At 36.4% G+C, this 23,009-nt stretch overlaps 1 protein-coding gene across 1 annotated transcript in view; it reads right to left on the bottom strand.

Annotated features, from left to right (window-relative positions):
* Nucleotides 1-23,009, bottom strand: part of TRPM6 (transient receptor potential cation channel subfamily M member 6) — a 146,904-nt gene that overhangs the window by 95,249 nt on the left and 28,646 nt on the right. The window contains exons 3-7 of the mRNA XM_037797533.1: nucleotides 20,632-20,670; nucleotides 12,735-12,912; nucleotides 9,504-9,717; nucleotides 6,180-6,304; nucleotides 1,955-2,126 (exon numbers count right to left, since the gene is read on the bottom strand). Coding sequence (XP_037653461.1) covers nucleotides 1,955-2,126; nucleotides 6,180-6,304; nucleotides 9,504-9,717; nucleotides 12,735-12,912; nucleotides 20,632-20,670 — 728 coding nt within the window. The remainder of the gene's footprint in view (nucleotides 1-1,954; nucleotides 2,127-6,179; nucleotides 6,305-9,503; nucleotides 9,718-12,734; nucleotides 12,913-20,631; nucleotides 20,671-23,009) is intronic.

The raw sequence follows: 23,009 nt of genomic DNA, 5'->3' as shown, positions 1-23,009 counted from the left end.
ATTTAAAATGTGCTCAAGTATGCTCTGACATGGAAGCATGTCCATGTTTAGTGGGAAGAAAAAAAGCCTACAAAAGCAGCTTGCACATTATATGATCCTAGTTTTGCTTTCAAAAAAAAAACATGTGTTGCTGTGTGTGTGTATGTGTGAGCAGAAAATTTCTGAAAGGATACATATGAAAAACTTAACGATAGTTACTTCTTGATAGTGGGCTTCTGCAAAACTATCTCTTTCTCCTCTTAAACACTTCCTTTGCTTTATCTGAGTATAAGAGTATATAATATTTTTAACTTCTGGAAAAGAAATTAATAAAAGCATTTTGTGGGAGAGGAGAAGCGGGAACTCAACTTCTGTCAGGTATACTTTTCTTGAAGCAGTAACTAACTCCCACATAAATAAATGTATGTACAATTGTTTTCTATTTTAAAAAAGGGTCTTGCTGTTGCTACTAAGAAAATTTTTTAAAAAGAAAATGTAAAGCTCTTGCTGAGAAATCTCAGAAGAGAACTGCTCTACTCCCACCTCCCAGGATTAGGCAGGCATGCAACATTATACCCCCAAATTGAAAGCCCCTAGAAGAGATGTCCAAGAAAAGATCTCTGCCTGTTGAGACTCAGGTTATGAAGAGATATAAAGGGATCTCAGCCTATGTGTCCTGTCTTTAGTGTGTCCTCAGCAGCTTGCAGAGCAGGAGCTAACACTGACCACAGTCAAATGGCTGAACCCAGGGATTCCTGTGGCAACTTTTGGAAGTGAGTCTTTTCCTTCTTTTGTACATATCCTCAGCCACTATCAAGTGTTTGCCAGGGACTTCAAGAAGCCTGGCTGAAAAACTAAATGAAAAAAAATCAACAAAATAAGTATTTTCATTCCATCAAAGCAAATCCCTTTTTGCCAAATACAAATATGGTAGAAAGTCCCTAAATCAGCAAGTTAGGTTCAAAGGTCAGCTTTGATACATAAGAATGCTGAGTTTATTGGGGCTTTTTCCTTTTCTCTTTTTTCTTCCTCCATTCCTCCCTTCCTTCCTCCCTTCCTTCCTTTGTATAGGTAGCTTATTGTTTTTGCTGTTGTCATATTGATTCTCCTTAGAGTGATTAATTTTACCCATCCACTGGAATTGATTCCACATACTTTATCCATAGACAGATAAATACTAAAATTCAATAGTTATCAGCCAATAGTCAAAGGCTGAAGAGGACTTGTACCTTCCCAAGGGCGTTTCCACTGCTTGGACTAAAAGATGGGTCTATTTTGTGGAAGATTTAATACAGGGCAAGAGATAAGGGCCTGCCTTCTGCTGCCTTGGCCTGAAAGGCTCTATTTCTCTTGACAGCACCCAGCTCTCAACTTCCCTGGAAAGGATTTCCACCTGTTTGCCCAGGATACTTGCTGACTCTGGCTCTCCCATGATTTCTCCCTCCTTCAGGTGCTACCAAATGACTCCTTCAATGCACCACTGTTAGCAGGATACCACATCAATACCTCCAAAGGATCCCTATTTCTAAAGTGCAATCTGGGTTCAAGAACCTCCCCTGCCTGGGCCCACCCACATATGAAATGTCTTTTCTATGACCCTCAAAGCTCATACCCCACTCTTCTCCAGCTAGGCTCCTTACTGCTCTTCAGCCATTCTCATCCCCACATGGCTATCTCATTTTCTTTTTCCCTCTATCCACCCAACTTAAGAACTCTGCAGGGCTCAGCTAAAGTCTCCACTCTGTCATGAGACCTACCCTGACTGTACTGTCCCCCACAGATTTTTTTTCTCTCCCAGCTGTCTCCTGCAATCCTGCAGCACCTCATATGCTGCCTTCCTCTAGCTGGATTCACTTGAATTAACTTAATTGCTCTGGCTGCTCTAGGAAGAGACAACTTGGGCCTCTCTCCTCTGTGCAGATGGCCAATGGAAATCTTGCTCAGAATGTGTTGACTGAACCCCTACAGTACTCACGGCTGTGTATTTTCTGCAGAGATAAATACTTTTCCAGGTTCCTCCTGAGCTTCATTTCATTTCCATACTTGCCCACCGTCCCATCGTCAGACAGGATGAAGTAGGAATGCATGCTGTTGAGTGTGGTGAGCTTGCTGAGGGGGTTGCCCAGAGTCTGGTACAGGCACACCACCTGGGAGACAGCAAGGACAAGGGAGGTCAGAACTCAAGGTCATTTCCCAGGCTCAACAGCTCCAAAGGCCTGTGTTTACCCTACAGAGCTCGCCTCGAGGATAAAAAGGACTACTTGCTACTTAGAGCAATGCTTCTCGAACTATCTGTGGTGAAGGATCAGAGGGTGCTTCCTTTAATTTCTAATTTGTATGGACCACTATGAGGTCCTACTATGCATGACTAGTGCCCAGCTCATGCTACATAAGACTCATCACACATGTTCAACATACCACATTCAGCAAGCTGGGATGTCATAGCACTGTCAAATTGCTAAAAATGTTTCCAAATATTTATTTTCAACCTCTGGACTTATCTGGTTTCCAGCAATTAAAATACTGTTCTTGGTACCATCATCCAGAAAATACCAACTTTTAGCAGATCTACTTCAGAATAAAAAATTGACATCAATGATATTTCTATTATTCCAAAGGAAATGAAGAGTAACTACCAATCAACCAAATGGCATTTCATTCAATATAAAACATCAAACTCTTCATTAACATGTAAAAACTTTCCCTTAAGCTGCTCCAATACTTGTTTGCCTTTAGAGACACAGAGCCCAAGTTTAAGTCCAAGTTCTTCTACTTATAACTTTAACTCTGGATAATTCTTGTCTCCATTTTCAGGAGTATTTTCCCCATATACAAGTAGGAATGCTAGTAATTTCTACACCAGAGGGGTGCTGTGAGGCTTAAAAGAAATCATCTACCACGACCAGTTTTTCCTCCAGTTTTGGAAGAAATGACTGCTTCTGAGGTTAAAAGACCAAATGAGCGAAGTTCTTGGTGTCTAGAGGGACATTTTGTATAAAAAGCACATGCCTTTAAACACTAGCATCACACTCAGCCCTGCAAGATGCTTCCTCTTAAGAGGCAAGTGTGACCTGACCATGACAGAGGGCATGCCAGATTGACAGCGCTCATCGAGGTGAATTCATGGGTGAACATTCATTAAATAGGTGGCATTGTCATAGCACTTAATGTTATTTTTCTTATCATTTCCTTTCCACTGACCTCATTTATTGAATTAATGTAAATTAAGTGTGTTTGATATAACTCCATTGTACATCAGACACACATTCATATTTCGAGTAGTAAAGGATAAAAGCTTATATGATATCTGTATGTATGAGTTGTATTTCAGAATTTCATTGAAAACTAAGTAATAGCTACTCTATTAATGGTTCTTAATTTTAATAAGCTTCAGTATGGGAGGCAAATGTTTAGAATCAAAACTAATAACCAAATCATGATTTGGGGATTAGGATCTAAATACCCAGATTTAAAGCTTGCTGCAAACTTTTCAAAGATATGTTTTATGATAGATTATGCTATTACTTGTTGGAAACAAGCAAGAACTAAGTAACCAAAAATAACCAAAAGGATATTTTATTAAATATTAGGGATATTTTTTAAATGTTTTTATGTTATAGCTATTTTGAGTTAAATAAAAATAAAGAGCAAGAGAAGAAAGGAATGGATGTAAAAAGCACTATAAACTTTACAAATACTAATCTTTAAAAGTTGCCTTTGTAATCCCTAAGCATGACACTGGGACTAAAAACCAAATAAAAATGAGTGATAAATTTAATACATAAAAATACAAAACTTCTATTTATGGAAACATGATCATAAATAATACAAAATGCACACTGGGGAAAATGCAGCCTACATGAAGAATAAAAATGTTAATAGGCTAGATTATAAAATAAAAGGTCTTTCAAAAATAAATACGAAAACTCTGCTTGTAAAAGCACAAAAACCAAGTGAACAGATACTTAATCTCCCTAGCAGGAAAAGAAATGTAAGTAAGAAAAATTAGACATCATTTCATACCTATCAGAACAGCAAAAATTCAAAAATAAGCCAGGAAACCAAGAACTGGCAATAGTATGGGGAAATGGGCACCCTCAAACCCTGTTAGTAGACTGTAAGTGGTTACGTCCTCTCTGGAAAGCAAAACATCAAGTTTTCAAATATACATACCTACTGGCCCAAGCATTCCACTTTGACACTTATTTCTAGAGAAATAAGCAAGCTAGTATAATAAATGTATATATCCAATCACAAAGTTTGTAAAACTATAAAACAGGAGACTACTTAAATGGAAAATAACAAAGGAATAGTTATTTCATATAGTAGAATGCCGTCAAACATTAAAAATCAAAATGAACTCCTAGCCCCAATCTGTGGCTTCTTAATACTATTTCCCACTAAAGTCTCTAAGTGGCAAAAAATATACAAAGAGCCTGGAACATATTGTCAAACTAAAAAGCAAGGAAACTATCAAAGGTGACAGAGATTGTGTTAAAAGGACTCAAGAGACAACATGAAAAGTCTCCACTGGCCAAAATGGGACATTTTGAGCATCATTAATAATAATAACTGTGATGGATTGAAACATGCCAAATACATATACATTTGTGAGTTAAAAAAGAAAAACAAAGCCTGACTGTTCACCTTTGAGGATGCTAGGTAACCAACTCATTATTTTGGAACACGGCAAATAAAAAAAAGAATCAAGTATTTATTCTGCCTTTCCTATACCACTGTACCACAAGGTAAAACAAGTGGTTGATAAGAAAATCTTTCTCTTTACAGAGTATCTGAACTAATAAATGAAGTAAGAAAGATAAAATTAAATATCAGCATTACACAACCATATTGAAAAAATGAATATGGGCAACGACTGCTAACATCAGATAAACAGAGACAATCAGACATTATTATGGAAGGACACACTATGGGATAAACTTGCACTAAAAGGACCTGAATCTGATCAAACTCTGGACTGAACTACTAATTTACAGTAAACACAAGGGACAGAGGAACATGCTAAACTCCACTAGAAGGGGTAAAATCCGCAAAACCCAAACTCGGCAAAACTCTTCAATACAAATGACCTACTGTCTTTGATAAATAAACTGCAAAGAAAAAAAAAAAAGATGAGGGAAAACCTATAGATTGAAAGTGACTCAAGAGACATAGCAATCAGTCACAAAGCACAGACCTTATTTGGATAAGAAAGTCAAATAAACAAAAAAATTATAGAACAACGAAAAACTTGAACATGGACTGGATATTTGCTGATATTCAGGAATTATTATTAATTTTTTAGGAATGATAATGGCATTGTGGTTATTATTTTTAATTGTCTATATCTTTTAGAAATACCTACTGAAATATTTACAAATGAAATTATTTGATGACTGGAATTTGCTTCAAGATAATGATAAGGAGAGTTTGGGACTGGATGAAGGAATAGATGAAACAAAATTGGTAACTATTGAAGCTGCATGATGGGTACATAGGAGTTCATTATTCTAATTATCTACTCTTGGAAATGTTTGCAATTTTCCTAAATAAAAGTTAAAATAAATCATAAGGCATTTCTACATCAATTAACATGGAGAAATAATTGTTACATAGCAAAGCTAAAGAAGCAGTTTTGTAGCAGTTGGTTTCTGTTGTCACTTTTTACAAACACACATTTTTTTACTATTCAAAGAAAAAACTCTGGAATGATACAGAGTTAAGTATTAACAGTAGTTATCTTTCTTCTTTCTATCTTTTGTAATATTTGATGTTTTTATTAAAAAATAAACAGTATTAAAATCAGAAAAATTAAAATTAAAATCAGAAAAATAGTGCATCACTATTCATTTTAGAAATCCTATTCCCTTTAGAAGAAGGGATATACAGGACAATAGTGGTTTGGACCTGCCCAGCAGCAGTGGAGGTGATGAGAAGTCAGATTCCAGCTCTATTTCTGATGCAATAAACTGATGGATTAGGTTTGAGGTATGAGATGTAGAGATGCCAGGATAACTCCAAGGTTCAGGGCTTGAGTCACTCCAAGGATGAGATTGCCACTTTCTCAGAAGGGGTGAGGGTGGCTGTGGGCAGTCAGGAGTTTGGTTTGGGGTGCAGGAGATTCGAGTTGTCTGCTAGACATCCAGGTGCAGTTGGACACAAGATCATTTCCTTTTACTGTGAAAGGACTGCCTACTTACATCTTTTCCAATGAGATCTCTCTGGTTCTCAATGACACCCCAAGGAGGGATTCCAACTGTCCAGATTTTTCTCAAGGACTGGGAGGAGTGGGCTTTCAGGGCATCACCAACGTGCTTGGACACTCCTATGAACAATGAGTTTAGAAGTCAAACTTCAACTCACGAATCATGCAAAACACAGTGGCTGCCAGAGAGAGAAAAATAAGCAAGTATACACAAAAGGCTATAGGTAGAGAAAGTTGCCGAAACAGTGGAATTGCTTTCTGATACTCTGGCTTCCTCTACTCCCTGTCTGGACAAGAACCTCTCTCCCCTTGGGCACTTTCTGGCTCTGACCTAGGCTCTAAGTTCTAATCCTGCCCTCGCCTGGGCATTGTCCCTATGCCTTGTCCCTCCTGAGCAAGCCCAGCCCTGACAACATGAATGTTCTAAGGATTTTGTTCACTAACCATCTCCACTGCAGATGTGTCACCTGCGTCACCAAGGCAAACTAATTTAATATCTTTATCTACACTTATAGAGCTAATGCACTAATGTTTGTCCTCCTGGGATTAATAGTACTAACAAGAATTATAGTAGCTAACTCTGAACTCTTACTATATGCTGGGCACTTTTTTTTCATAATTTAAATTAAGTACTCTTATTTAAAAAAAAAAAGAAAGAGGAAAAGAAAACAACAGAAGCTTCTACTTTCAGTAAGCACAAATTCCCAGAAGATTTCTAATTTTCTTTTTTTATTAGAGCAGTTGTAGCTTTACTGGAAAATCATGCAGAAAAGTACACAGTTCCCATATACCACATGCGCATGCGTGCGCACACACACACACACACACACACACACAGAGTTTTCCTTCTTATTAACATTTTTGCATTAGTGGGGTACCTTTGTTACAATTGATGAAACATTACTCTTATATTACTAACTATAGTCTGTAGTTCACATCTTTGTACAGTCCTATTCTGGTAACATACACACAACATAAAATTAATCACCTTAGCCAGGTTCAAATATACAAAACAGCAGTGTTTTACATATTCACAAAGTTGTGATACCATCACCACCAACCTTTACCAAAACGTTTCCATCACCCCAAACAGAAACTCTGTATCAACTGAGCATTAACTCTCTATTTCCCACTCCTTCCCCTGCCCCTGGTTATCTGTATTCTAATTTTTGTCTCTATAAATTTGCATATTCCAAGTATTCCATATAAATGAGACCATACCATATCTGTCTGTCAGGTGCTTTCTTAATAAGACCTCAGCCCATCAGTAGGACACCCCATCTGGCTCCCATCTCCCTTGCCATCCCTGACCCTGCTACATGCACACACTCCAGCCAGTGGCCTCATTACCTCTGTCTGCACATGCCTTATCCTCCAGCTGGCTGGCTTGAGGCTGCACCTCTGCCTAGAATGCCTCTTTCTCTTCTTCCTTCAAGTCTAAAGCCTAGTGCTACATCTCCCTGCGAGCCTCCCCTCAGCTGGAATTGCAAATCCATTTTCTTTCTTATACTCTCACAGCACTTTCCTAATATCTCAATTATACCCAGTGAGCATAAATTTCTAGTTAGTTGCTTACTGTCTCTCACAGCCTGCCCCAGGCACCACTCCTAAACCCACTATCTTAACTCATCTTTTTTTTCATCCACAGCACCTATCTGAATGCTTTATACATAATAGATTCTTAAGGACAATTAATTTAAGTAAATATTAAAGATTCATGTCAAAATACATTCAGCTACAGAAAGAAGCGTCTCTATAATAGGCAGAAGTGCATAAGCAGAGCTGCTCAGACTTGAATGTGAAAACAAATCATCGGGGGATGTTGTTAAAATGATTCTGCAGGAATGAAACAAAGTAGAGTTTCGATGGCTGAGAGATTTCTAATGGAGTCGAGAGATCACTCTGGGGGGGGGGGAGCATTCTTATGCACCATATAGATATCCCTTTCTAGGTTTTAGTGAATTGGAATAGCTAGAAAGAAATACCTGAAACTATCAAACTCCAACCTAGTAGCCTTGACTCTTGAAGACGATTGTACAACTATGCAGCTTACAAGGGGTGACAGTGTGATGGTGAAAACCTTATGGCTCATGTTCCCTTTATCCAGTGTAAGAATGGATGAGTAGAAAAATGGGGACAGGAACTAAGTGAAGATTGGGGTGGGATGCGGGTAATAATTTGGGTATTTTTTTTGCCTTTGTCTTTTATTCTTATTTTTATTCTTTCTGGTGTAGAGAAAATGTTCAAAAATGGATTGGGGTGATGAATGCACAGCTATGTGATGGTGCTGTGAACAGTTGATTGTACACCATGGATGAGTGTATGGTATGTGAATATATCTCAATAAAACTGAATTTTTTAAAAAAATGATTCTGCCAGTCTACAGTAGGGCCTGAGATCTGTCATTCCAAGTTCCCAGGTGATGCTGATGCTTTTGATCCAGGGACAACACCTTGAGTAGGCAGACCCTGCAGGACTGTGGTTGAATCAATCAGACCTTGACTGTGGGTTAAGGTACCCCAAGTATTTTCCATTTCCGATTTCTTTTGTTCATAGAAACTATTTCAATTGTTCTATTGAAAGGGACACTTTTATTTGTGCCCCTTAGTTATCCTTAATGCAAAGATTAAAAAAAAAAAAAAGTAAAGTAACACATCTACCACAGTTAGCTATTCAAAGAAAGAGCCTTGACCAAGTCTACCTTTCTCTGAACTTGTGAACCTTCCCTAGTCCCCACCCCCTTCTCCTTTTTTTTTTTAACTGGAAACAAAATCAGTACTATACAATGGATTTAGACCTGCCACCTTCAGTTTCTTCCAAGAATGTAAAACAATAATTATCTCAATAAAGTGCACAAAATGAACTACCAGGTCACCCATTGGTGATTGGCCAAATCCCTTGTTTTCATTTTGCTTTGCTTTTTCAGTCATCTGCTTCCTTCATTCCTTTTGGGTGAGTCTCCCAAGGAATTAATCATTAAATCTATATGTGTCACTAAGTGCTAAGGCAGATGTGTAGGCCCTGGCCTTTAGCTCACAACCAGATAAGAGAGCTGAGATACAGCTCATCCTAACCTAAAAGGCAATCTCCAGGCAGTGCTGCAGAACAGAGGTCAAGTGCCATGCCCCCTGATTCAGTTAGAAAGAGGAAATAGAAGTAGAGAAACAGAGGGAGGAAGGGAGGGAGGAAGGGAGGGAAGGAGGGATGGATGGATAGAAAAAAGAGCAAGAAAGAGAGAGAGAGAAAGACAGAGAAAGGGAGAGGAGAAAAATGAAGGAAGGAAGGAAGGGAGGGAGGGAGGAAGGGGATGGGGCTTTACCAGTATTAATGCCTTCTGTTATTATCCATGCTCCTGTTGTCTCCGCAGCTTTGATCAAACCTTGGCTGAATATTTCTTTAAGTTTCGGGGGCATCTTAAAATTTTGGATGCCCCCATGGACAGAGATCACCAGCTTTGGCAGCTCCATATTCCACTCTTTCAACATTAAATGTAACAGATGATCCAACTTGGTATCGTAAGAAGTTCTAATATACTGGAAGACATGCACATATACATGAACATAAAATAATGAAAACTACATGCCAGGTATAGGAGCAATAAACACACAGCAGGGCAACTAAAATGGCCAAAACTTGAAAGGATCTTTAAAGATCTCATCTCTTTAAAAGTTCCTCTTCAGAAAATGGAAATATTTACTTTTAAAGGAGCCCACACCCCCTTCAAGTTCCTTCTGGGAATTACAAGTCACTGTAGGAAGGCTTCCTCTGGTTTTCAAGGTTGGCCCACCAATGTTCTCCAGGGAGCCTGAGGTGTGGCAGAAATACTTCAAATAACCGGCAAAAAACACTACTTCAGCAAACCCGATAAAAGCTTTAGGATATAGGTGAAATGAGACAGTTTTATAAATGCAATGGATTTTAGTTTATTTGACCACGTCACGTTATCGCACAATTTAAATTAAGATCAAGGTACAAGTACATTTAATTTATTGTAAATTTTACATTCTACCCATTTCCTTTATATATAATTAACTCTCTGCAAACATTTATTCGCAAAATAAATACTTTTCATAAATCAGCCATCTCTGACTGGGCAGGGCAACCAAAAGAAATAAGCAATGATGAGGGAAAACCCAAACAGCAGGCAGCCACCGAATCGCTTTGCATTTTGCCTAAGGTAATATTGTACGACTGGCTTTTGTCTTCCCAGCAGATACAGCCACATCCAGACCATTCAAATCATACTGACATGATTTTGCCTTCCTCAAGCACATGCCACCCAACAGCAAGAATAAGTCAGATTTACAGAAAGAAATAAGGACAATAAGAAACCATGAGTCATAAAACTATATCAAAAATATCCACAGGTAAAGATCTACATGTAAGGGCAATAAGAAACCATGAGTCATAAGACTATATCAAAAATAACCATAGATAAAGATCTACATACATACAAATAAGAATTATCACATTATCTCGCAGAATATGATAGTGATTGAAAACAATTTCCCATTCATCTTTGAACTAGTTACAGCATATCCCTTTCTTTCATAACTATCACAGAATGTGAGAGAGACTCTCAGGATGTCCAAATTCCCTCAATTTACAAGTGAGGACAGCAAGCCATGGCTTTATTAAATACTAAAACAGCAGGGGAAACTATAAGTTGGCCTTCGGGGCATGGCTTATGTTGATCCAAATAATGAGTTGGAGGCAGAGGATGCAGCTGTCACTTAGGTCACCTTGCCCTGTCTCAACTAATTTCAACCAGGTGTCCCTCTCTTTCAACCTTTTTAGTCCTTGAAGACATTCCTCACTCGCTCAGAGTTCAGGTTATTCACCTTGATGAATTAAATGAGCACTAAAGTCTTCTCTCCCTAAGGCCAGGCAAAGGCTGTACTCCAGGTTAATGACTCATTCTCTCCTCCCTACCTCCTCCATAGCCAACTCCTTCAGGCAGGATCCTACCTGCAGAGAGAGGAGGTCACATCAACCCCCTTTTGTGGAGTGAGGTGGGAAAGGGAACACAGCTGGGGGCCTGAATAGCCAGCTCTGGCAAGCTTTCCTACTGCTCAACGTAAATCTAAAGCAAATCTGAAGTGCAATTCTGGGCCTAATTATGAAGAACAACCTCTTCTTTGCTGAGAGATTAAATAAAATACCTTCAAGTACACAGGATGTAACAAGAAGCCTAATGCTAAGCTTAAAAACGTGTTGATGATCAAGGATCTGTTTAACCATACTTTCAGTTCTCCTAAATACATCATATTCTCTTGGCCTTTGCACAGCTGTCCCTTACTCCTAGAGTGGTCCTACCCTTCTACCTCACCAGATACCATAAACCTCACTCATCGTTCAGATCTCAGCCTAGCTGCCCCTACTTTCAGGTGGCTTCCTTACAACCCTCCCCCTCCCCAAAACAAAGGAATAACTTTCTTCATGCTCTCAAAGCACCCTGTATACCCTTTCCATTGCCCCATCACCCTCCATGGTAATTGTGTTTCCTGTTTCCCCCGCTAGACTGTAAGCAATGTCAACATATGGGACATATGCTCACTGGAGCATAGCAAAGTGTGGGAAACCAATAAATATTTGTTGAATGGATGAAAAACAATGAGTAAATAAAGATGATTATTAATAAACACGTAAGCAAAAGGTTTCTGTAAGTGGCAGCTCCTAAAAAGGACTGGAGAGGAAAACAAGGACAGATTTTCTGCCAACTAGAGAAAACACCAACTCGCAAAGTTAAATGCAAGAAGACTGATAACTGGACTTACACATTATCATAGAACTATGTTATGAAGCTTTATTATGACTGCACAGTTATAAACTGTCATTTCAATTCCATCCAAGCCAACAGTTATACCCTATGGTACAGCTAATTCCAGGCTTTCCCAAGGTGGGCTCCACCTGCAGGGAAAGCTAGCTCCATCTAATAAAGCTGACTCCATTTAATAAAGCAGCAGGAGATTAAATGCTCAAGAGAAAACCTGAGAGACGGCTGACATTATAATACTATGCAAATCACAATTTAAATTAACAAATTATACAGGAGAGAAACCGGACTGGGAAGCCCAAGTACTATCTATCATTCAGTGGATGCAGTGAAATTCCTCTACTTCCTTTCTGAGAACAGACACTCATAAGGCAGGTGTGAACAGCTACAAGTGACTGGTAGTTACTATAGCCATTTTTCAGCTAACATTTCATTTCTTAGTAGTAACTTTTCTGCATTCCTTAAAAAAAGGAATTGCCCTTTTGGCAATCATCTCAAGGAACAACAAGTCGACCTGTTCTGCAGAGGGTAAAAGCCTGCCGAAAGACATTAGTCAAATAAAAAGCTGGTCTTGCCATACCTGGAAAAGGCACACTGCCCCTCAGACACTGAGGAAAGAGAAGAGTCAGGAAATTTTTGTCAAGAGGTCAATTAACTTGGATCCCTTTCACAATGAAACCTAATCATCTGATTGGTCTGCATTTGGAGAAACTATTACATGTGGAGTTTAACCTTTGTTTAAAACCAGAAAAACAATCTGTGTCATTAGCAAACCTTGGAATGGTAGGTGTGCTCTCCGTCTTGGAAATTAATAGTGCCAAAGGTATCTGTAGGACTTTTCGTCGTGTGCTTTTCAACTGACCATTGCTCATTTTCGTTACCCCTGGCAGCTGACACGGTCCAGGGATAATCTAGTCCTTGATGGTCTCCAATCAATCGCCCACAGTAACACCTTAAATCCAGAATAAATACCACATAATGTCAGAATGCATAATAGATGCAATTTGTCTACATTTTTTTAGAGTAATGTACAGATGGCATACATTATCAATTAAAACATTCTCACATTAACATTTACATTTAATAGATGAGACAGAGAGGCTTAGAGTGATTAAGTGATGCATCCAGGATCATGCTGCTCTTAATGAATAAGGTCTGGATTCAAAACAGAAATCTGACTCAAGGGGCAGAGATTCTAACCAATGCTAAGAAATCCAATAGGAATAACTTGACTGAAGAAAATGGCAAATGAATCATTAAAACATGCTTATGTATGATGTTAAATTTTGAAATAATTAAAAAATAAAAATTAGAGCTATCAGTGGAAAAGAGATGTGAAAAGGACTTGACTAGAAACATAAACTAATAAATTATACGTCAAGGAAGATTTTTTAAAAATATTCTTTCAAATGATCAGCAATTTTAAAAAATATTTAATATAAATAGCCATAATTTCTACTATACGACAAAATCAACAAGGCAAATTAAAAAGTTAAACCTTTTAAAAACTGAAAGTATATAAAAACTAACAGAAAATATACTACTGTACTCTTTATATTTGTGAAAATATCATGATTTTCTCATCTTTGATGAATTAGGAGCAATCAAACAGAAAAGAAATTTGAAAATATAGAACTTTAAAATTTTTTATCAGTGAAAAATGATACCTCTGTAGACTGAGAAATGATTTTCATCAATTATGCCAGATCATATACCTATTACAGACAAAATGTTTATTCAACTTTATAAATGATTCAGAATAAAGGAAAAACAAAATTTAATATTCATATAAGAAAATGTTTACTCCTGCTGGAATTGTAAATTGAGGCAATTTTGAAGTCCACTTACTAATTTTAGCAAAATAATTCAAAACAATAACATTAATTTTTGAAAAGGTTATAGTGAAATTTTATATTCATACACCCCTGAAGACACAAAAATGTGTTTAATATTTTTGAAAAGTAAAATAACAAGTCAAAGTAAGCATTTTAAAGATATTCCTGCCCTCTAATCTAGGACTACCACTCACAGAAATTCTGAGAAATTTCAGAAATTCCTTCAAAATAAACAATTCAATAATCACAAAAAACTATATGCGAGGTTGTATTTATTATAATACTAACTATAACAGAGAAACAAAAAACAGCAAAAAGTGAAAACAACCTACTTTACACTAGGGTAATTATTTATAAAATGTCGCCTATTAACACAATGAAATATTATGCACCATTTCAAAGGAGTATCAAAAATATTAATTTAATGATAATCTTGAATGCTACAGAAAAATAAAAATTTTTGTGTAATGATAAATAAAACAGCAGAAAGCAAAATGATACATAGCCTATGAATTTTAGTAGCTAAAGTATGTGAATAAAATAAACAAGACAAAAAAGGTAAAATGCCAGAATGAAGGTATTTGTTAAGATAGTTGTGCTAGTTCGGATATGTTATGTCCCGCCAAAAGCCATTTTCTTTAATGCAGTCTTGTGGGGGCAGACATATTAGTGTTGATTAGGTTGGAGTCCTTTGATTGAGTGCTTCCATGGAGATGTGACTCAATCAACTGTGAGTGAAACCTTTGGATTATTTCCATGGAGGTGTTGCCCTGACCATTCAGAGTGGGTCGTAATTAAATCACTATAAAAGAGTTTACAGACAGAAGCAGCTCAGAGCATCTGAGAGTGACATTTTGGAGAGCAGCTGAGAGTGACATTTTGCAGAGCAGCTACAGCCAAGAGAGACATTTTGGAGACGGCCATTGAAAGTAGACTTTTGCTGACACTTTGCTCCCAAGAAGCTAAGAGAGGATAAAACACCCCAAGAGCAAATTTTGAAGAATGCACAGGAGCTGAGAGAGGAGCTGGAACACAACCTGGGATCAGCAGATGCCAGCCACATGCCTTCCCAGCTAACAGAGCTTTTCCAGACACCATTGGCCTTCCTTCAGTGAAGGTATACTTGTGTTGATGCCTTAATTTGGACATTTTCATGGCCTTCAGACTGTAAATTTGTAACCAAATAAACCCCCTTTATAAGAGCTGATCCATTTCTGGTCCTTTGCATAATGGCAGCATTAGCAAACAAGAATAATAGTGGACTTTCTGATTTTTCCAGTTGTCTGTAATATTGTAGTTACATGTTTTTTTTTCAGTAACATGTAACATGATATAGACAAAAAAACCTGATGGTGTTTTGTAGTCTCTTGTAATTTCAGGAATCAAATATTGATCACATGAATGAAAGTAAATGTCCCAAGGTACCATTAGTGACCCAGAAAGAGTATGCTCCACTAAGCTCTCTCTCCTGATGTTACAATTAAAATCTCATCCCACAAAATACAAAAGAGGAAAAGGCTAAAACTCCAATAGAAACCCCACCTTTGGACGAGAGGAAAAGCGAAAAAGGTTTCTATGGAATGGAGAGGGGAGGGCATGGCTCCCCATTGTTTTTTCTTTTCTTTTTTTTTTTTTACATCTCCTTGCTTTACTCCTGAGTGCAGATTCTAGTTATAGAGCATAGCAGTGGCTGCATGAACAACTAAAACACCAGAGAAACCAAGCATTTTGGAATGAGGAAATTGAAAAGGGGCAGATCATAGAGCATGTAAGAATGCCAAAGAGGAGAGAGCTTGAGAAGGGGATATCCTAATCTGTAGATGAACCCACACAAGTCCAGAGTTCAATCCTAAGTTGCTCATGCATGGAACTGATCCAAGGGTGCATAACAAAGATTTTTAAAATTGGAAAAAGATTTAAACTCCTGTCCAAGTCTCAGAATAATCCCCAAGTGGCATATGTGCTGAAAAGATCCTAAGCAGACCACAGCAAATGCTTTAAAATTTGAACTAAGATTGAAACCACCACCCACAAAAGGAAAAACAGAACATGTGGTGTTCATTGCCTGTAAAAACTAAAGAATTACATTCTCCAGGGCATTTTAACAGGAACCAGAGTGTATATAACAAATTATTCAAAATGTTCAGGATACAAGTCAAATTATTCAACATACAAAGAATCAGGAACATGTGGCCAAATTCTTGAGGGTAAAGATGATTAACAGATGCCAACCCTGAGATGACACAGAGCTTAGAATTACATGACAAAGACTTTAAAGCAGCTATTATAACTACATTCATGTTCCATAAGGTAAAGGAAAACACACTTGAAATTAATAAAAAGATATAAGTTCTCAGTAGAGAAATAGAAACGATATTAAAAAAAAGCCAAATAGCAATTTTAAAGATCAAAAGTACAATATTTGAAATTTTAAAATTCACTGGATGAATGCAATAGCAGAAAAATGATAGAGGAAAGATAGTGAACTTGAAAACATATCAATAGAAATTACACAATCTGAAGAACAGAGAGAAAAAAGATTTTAAGAAGTAAGCAGAACCTCAGTGACCTATGGGACAATATCAAAAAGTTTAACATTATGTCACTGAAATCCCAGAAAGAAAGGAGAAAGAATAAATATTTGAAGAAAATATATTTGAAGAAATAATGACTAAAAACCCCCCAAATTTTGTGATATATTTACAGATTTAAGATGCTCAGTGAACCTCAAACAGGGCACCACAACCAGAAACAAAATGGTCAAACTGAGGAAAACTAAAAATAAGGAAAAAATCTTGAAAGCAGCTAGAGAAAAATGACACATTATACAGAGGGAAAAATGATTTTAATGACTGAAGATTTCTCCTCAGAAACCACAGGGGACAGAAGACAGTGGAACAAGGTCTTTAAAAAGAAATCAAAAGGAGGTTCTTCTGGCTGAAAGAAAAGTGCATCATAAATGGTTGAACTACTGGATAAGTATAGATGGCTATTTTCCTCCTCTAGAGCTCTATAATATGGATGACACTGGAAACAAAAATTATAACTTTTTTGGTGAGGCTGTCAATGAATGTCATAAAGAAGAGACAGTTAAAAAAAAAAAAAAAAAAAAAAAACAGTGCTTGTAAGGTTTCTATATGTTACTTGAAGTGATAAAATATTAACTCTAAGCAGACTGTATAAAATAGGTATGTATATCGTAATCCCTAAAGCAACCACTGGAAAAAAAAGAGATTAGCAAAATAGCTAATAAATAAATTAAAATGGAAAATAAAACATATTCAAATAATGCAAAATAAGGTAGGAAAGGGATATGGACAAATTAAAAAAAGACAGGGGGAGCAAACAGTAATATAAAATGGTAGGCTTAGTTCCAACCATATCAATATTTACATTAAATGGAAATGATCTAACTGTGTCAGTTAAAAGATAGAAATAGCTTGGATTAAAAAACAATATCCAACTATATGCTGCCCACAGGAAATCCAAGTTAACATAAAGATATATATTGGAAAAGTACAAGGATGGAAAAAATACAGCATGCAAACAATAATCAAAAGAATGCTGGAGTAGCCATATTAAGGTCAAAGCAGACTTCAGAACCAAGAATGTTACAAGGGATAAAGAGGGACATTATATAATGATAAAAGGATCAATTCACCAAGAAGACATAACAATCCTAAGTATGTATGCACAACAGAGCTTCAGAATACATGAAGCAAAAACTGTAAGAACTGAAAGAGGAAATGGACAAATCTAAAACTATACTTGGAGACTTCAATATTTCTCTAGCAGTAATTTATACAAGTAGACATAAAATCAATAAGGATTTAAAGTTTGTCTCTATTACATACTCTAAAATGGTCTCCAAAGTGAGGATGCTTGACAATTTATTGGGGTAAAACAAGCAAATACGGTCCAGATGCATGCAACCGCATGGATGAACCTTGAGGACATTATGTTGAGAAAAATAAGCCAGACACAAAAGACAAATATTGTATGGTCTCACTAATATAAACTAATTATAATGAGCAAACTCTGGGAATTAAAATCTAGAGTATAGGTTACCAGGAGATAGAAAGTGTGTAGAGAACAGGCAGATGACGCTTAAGGTATACAGAATGTTTAATAAAGTTGATTGTAAATGTTTGGAAATGGATAGAGGTGATGGTAGCACAATATTATAAGTGTAATTAATGGTACTGAGTGTGAGTAAGGTTGAAAGGGAAGTCTAGGGTCACGTATGTCACTAGAAAGAAATCTAGAGACTAAAACATGGGATTGTATAACATAGTGAAACCTATTGTGGACTATGACTAATTGCGCAAATATAAGAAAGTTCTTACGTGAATTAGAACAAATGTACACCACTGTTACAAGATGTTAATAATGGGATAGTATATGGGGAAAATGGAATTAATGCAAACCAAGGACCATAGTTAACAGTAACATTGTAATATTCTTTCATCAGTTCTAACAAAGGTACTATACCAATGCTAAGCATCAATAATAGGGGTGTATAAGGGATATGCATTTTTTTTTTCAGGGCAATGAGAATGTTCACAAATTGACTACAGCAGTGAATGCATAACTCTATGATTATACCAAGAGCCATTGATTGCACCATAGAATGGATGGATTGTATGGTGAATGAATAAAACTGTAAACAAAAAAAAAGAAAAAGAAAATATGAGAACTCCTAATATATTACTATGTTAAAAATGAGCGCGAAATTAAACTTTCACTAGTAGAGATCGACAAAGTTACCGTGACCTGGTCTCCATGCCCTTATGCATTCAAGTGATCTAACATATCATGATTTATATGCGGCTACAAAGTGGACTTAATGATTATTATATCTTCTTTCAACTTAAGCAGCTCTCACAAAATGGACAAGCAATTTAAATAGCTTCTTACAAAGAAACCACAAACTGAAGATAATACTAATAATACAAACACAAGCAGGCAATATGAAAATAACAGAACTGACCCTGTTCCTTCCTACTCCTCATAGAGGCTCTCTGTGAACCACATTACAAGGTGGAAACAATAAAAATGTAATTCTATTATACATGTCCTTTTAAATAATAGTATTCTGGAGGGAGCAAAGAGAGCAAACTATACATCACTAACATATAGTAAAAGCTCACTTTGAAAATCAAAATTATAAAGATGTCAATTCTCTCCCAATTATTTTATAAATGCAATACAATACCAACCAAAAATCCCAAAAGGATTTTTCAGAGAACTTGACAACCTGACTCTAAAATTCATATAGATGTATAACAGTTTCCAAATGAGTAAAACAATTTTTAAAAAGAAGAATAAAGCATAAAAGACTTGCCCTTCTCCCCTTTGTCTAGTTTGTGGATGGATGATTGGAAAGGTGGGGGAAGGAAACAAACAAACAGACAAGGGCGCCCAGTGTTCTTTTTTACTTTAGTTGCTCCTTTTCACTGTAATTATTATTCTGGTTATTTTTGTGTGTGTGCTAATGAGGGTGTCGGGGATTGATTTGGGAGATGAATGTACAACTATGTAATGGTACTGTGAACAATCGAATGTACTATTTGTTTTGTATGACTGCATGGTATGTGAATATATCTCAATAAAATGAATATTTAAAAAAAGACTTGGCCTATCAGATATAAAAACATATTACAAAGCTGTAATAATGAAATAGAGTGGCATTTGACAGGACTAGAGAAGTAGATGAGTGGTACTGAAAAGAAAGTTCATGAAAAGAGCCATAGACATATGGGAACTTGGTATATAACAGAGATGGCATTGTAAATGAGACGTAAATGACGACAGACTGCTTAGTAACTGGTATTGGGATATTTGGCTCTCTGTATGGAAAAAAAAAACATTAGGTCCTAGGTAGGTGCAAATATGACAAACTTCTAACAGTTCCTAAATTCCAGATAGTGTAAGAACAGATGTTTTTCCAGTAGTGTTCACATTAGTTACCTCTAAAGATGGTGGGGTAGGAGGATATTGACAGGGAGAGGATCTGGAGAAAAAAGTAGGAAGCAGAAGAAGGGATTTTTGCTTCTTTTTGATATAGTCTTATGTTTGCTTTGAATTTTAGAAAAAATTTAAATATTATAAAAAAAGAAAAAAGAATTTGAGGAAAGGGTTAAAAGGGGGGCTGTGTAGAAATTATTTCCCTAACAAGCTTATTCTTGCTCTTCTCCTGTATCTGTAGATGGTGTTTCCCCTTCCCCGTGATTTGCTAAACTTTTGATGCTAATTTTTCTTTTTTTTAAATAAAAACAAGTTTAGTGTTGGTTCAATCCAGAATGTAAATTTCAGGCTGTGATCAGAATTAAGTAAATTTCATTTTCTTCCACTTGCAAAAGAGAAAGGAAAAACACGGTAACTAATACATAGTCTAAAAGAAAAAGCACTCTTAAAATTTGCATTGCACTACATACTAAATTGCTCATGTGGAATGCATTCACATCACTTGCAAGTCATAGCTCAAACAGAGGGCGGTGTGTGCTCAAACATCTTTATTATCCAAATAGAATGTAAGATACTAAAATGAAAATTTAATACTTCACGAGTGTTTCAATTGATAGAAGCTTTTACCAAAGGGCATTAACAATTTATATGTCTCAGTAATTCAAGTAATCCATTATATTCAAATAATCACTCTCCTCCCCCTCCCAAAAAAAACCTCACAATTCTTTTGAAAAACTTTCCCTGGAAAGGTAAATAGCACGCACTAATAAAGCCCCATGTAACACATTCAAGAAGTGAGGACACTGTCCTAATGAGGTTTAAACAGGTTGCCTCAGAGTCAAAGGGAATCCTATTAATCTAGGTCTTACCTGATTAAATTTTGGCAGACCTGGCATCCTGAAGTGCATCTAAATTAATGAAACAAAACCTTTGTTAAGATATATTTGAAAACATTTGCAATACAGTAAATGTCTGTTATCTTCTATTGTCTGGAAATCAGGGTTTGCTGAGTACTTATATATTATTTCCCAAATATTCCCATATATCATTTACCAAATACAATTACACTGCAGCAACTATGATCTAATTAACAGAACATTGAGTTTGGAATGGAAACATCTGGATTGAAATTTCATTGATTTAATGATCCTTTCTAAAGCCTGTTTCCACATCCAGAAATAATACCTGACTCATAAGGTTATTAATAAGATTATCAGAGATAATATATGCAAAGTGTCTTACTTTACCTTGCATGTTGTCATGTATATAATGATGATAACTGTTGTTTGTAGTAAATTGTGATAACATGGAGTTCTTAACACTCAAGTAAGATAATACATATAAAAGCAATTCTATTTAGTAATGTATGATGGTGATGGTAGCACAACATTGGGAATATGATTAACACAACTGAATTGTATATTTGAAAGTGGTTAAAATGGGAAAGATGTTGTATCTGTTAGCACAATAAAAAAATGTTTAAAGCAATTCTAAAGCTACAAAATACTACCAATACAAGGGATGGTTGACAATGATTACAGTGATTATCCTTATTGATCTTTCTTTTTTATGATTCAGAAGGACCTTCTGGATTTGTGGGGGTTAGCATGATGGTCATCAGTGATGATATTTTAGGTGGGAAGAAGTTTTAACAGAACTCTAGTTATTACAACAGAAGTTATTAGAATCAGGGTCACTCTAAATTATTCAGCAACTAATATTCAGGTCTTTCACTCCTCCTTTCTGCCCCAGCCTTTTTGGGAATTTCTTTTCTCAGAAGCTTCAATTAACAGGTTGAAAATGAGAAGGAAAAGGTTATTAGAATAAGAAAATCTTTCAGATTTGTTTCTTGTTAGGAACCAAAAAAAAAGGAATCAATAAAAGTATCAAACTTGCGTAAATTCAGAATAGTTAATATTAAGAGTGAAATGTGTCTGTAAGTTCAGAATAGTGAACTACCACCATTTTTCTATGAAAAAAAAACTGCATAAAAGCTATGTTGAGAATCTTCCTAGGGTCTAAGAAAAAGCCTGTGTAGGAGGAATGGCCTTAGACATTCATTAACTTATTTTACAATCCCATAAAAATAGAGGCACTTTTTTTTGCCATATAATGTAGTAGAGCTTGAACCATTCATGGAATTATGATCATTGATATTCCTCTTGACATTTTGGGCTAATGACCTGCAGTTAATCACTTTCTGTGGGTTTCAAGGTAGTTGCAAAGATGCTTTTCCATTTACAGAAGCAAGAGGAGCCACATGAACTCAGTCTGCTTTGCACTGCAGCCACCATCACCTTACAAGATGGCATAAAAGATGAAGGGAAAAAACAAGGTTATCTTGGCATTCTGTAAACATTTTATAAGCAGGTAAAATGAGAATTTCCAATCACAGGGCTTACAAGCCATAGGTAATTCAACAAGGGTGGGACTAGTAAATATTCAACAAAGGAAAGGAGCACTTTATTTTAATCCTCCCAAAGGACTAGAATTTCAAGAAGCCCACCATGCTACCCTTCATAATCATATGGATTGCGATTCCTAAACTTCAAATAAATATAAGGCCAAATGTTTGAAGGAATCTAAAAATAGAGTGGTTCCTCTAATTAAAATATTGCCCTTCAATTTTCCTTTCTTTTTATTTTGTTCCCAGGGCAATGCTACCCAATCTTAATTTCATGGACCTCATTACACTGGGGAATTTTCCATAGACCTTTCTTCCCCTATCTTTCACTGGCTGCTTTTTTGAACTTTGTTCTATAACTACAGCTTCCAAAGGGTTGTCAAGAACTCAGACTAGTCTAACTTAAATCATTCTATTCCACTGCTTACCTGCTCAAATGAAAAGTCTATGGAAGAACAATGGAATTAAAATTAACTGCTTGTATAATCTGAACACAGTGACTCAACAAATGCCAAGTAGCCACTATTTTCACAGACACTTTAGTTGGGGATAAGAAACATTCACCATAATTGTCAGCCCACAAAAGCTGTAAATTATTTATTCAAACCTCATGGAATGCATACAGCACCAGATATTTCCTGATGCCTAACCATCTATACAAAGGAACAGGAGCATCAAAGAACAACGACCAGCATGAAATCCACCACGATGTTAACAGTAGCTCCAATGAGGTGGTGTAATTATGGTTGCTTTTTTCTTTGCTAGACTGCATTAATTCATTCCGCAGATATTTATCAGGAGCCTACTACATGCCAGGCACTGGGGTTGCAGTAAGATAAAAGA

Source organism: Choloepus didactylus, chromosome 10 (genome assembly GCF_015220235.1).
Source record: "Choloepus didactylus isolate mChoDid1 chromosome 10, mChoDid1.pri, whole genome shotgun sequence".
NCBI lineage: Eukaryota > Metazoa > Chordata > Mammalia > Pilosa > Megalonychidae > Choloepus > Choloepus didactylus.
The sequence above is the reverse complement of the archived record's forward strand: the minus strand, read 5'-3'. Positions and strand labels throughout refer to the sequence as shown.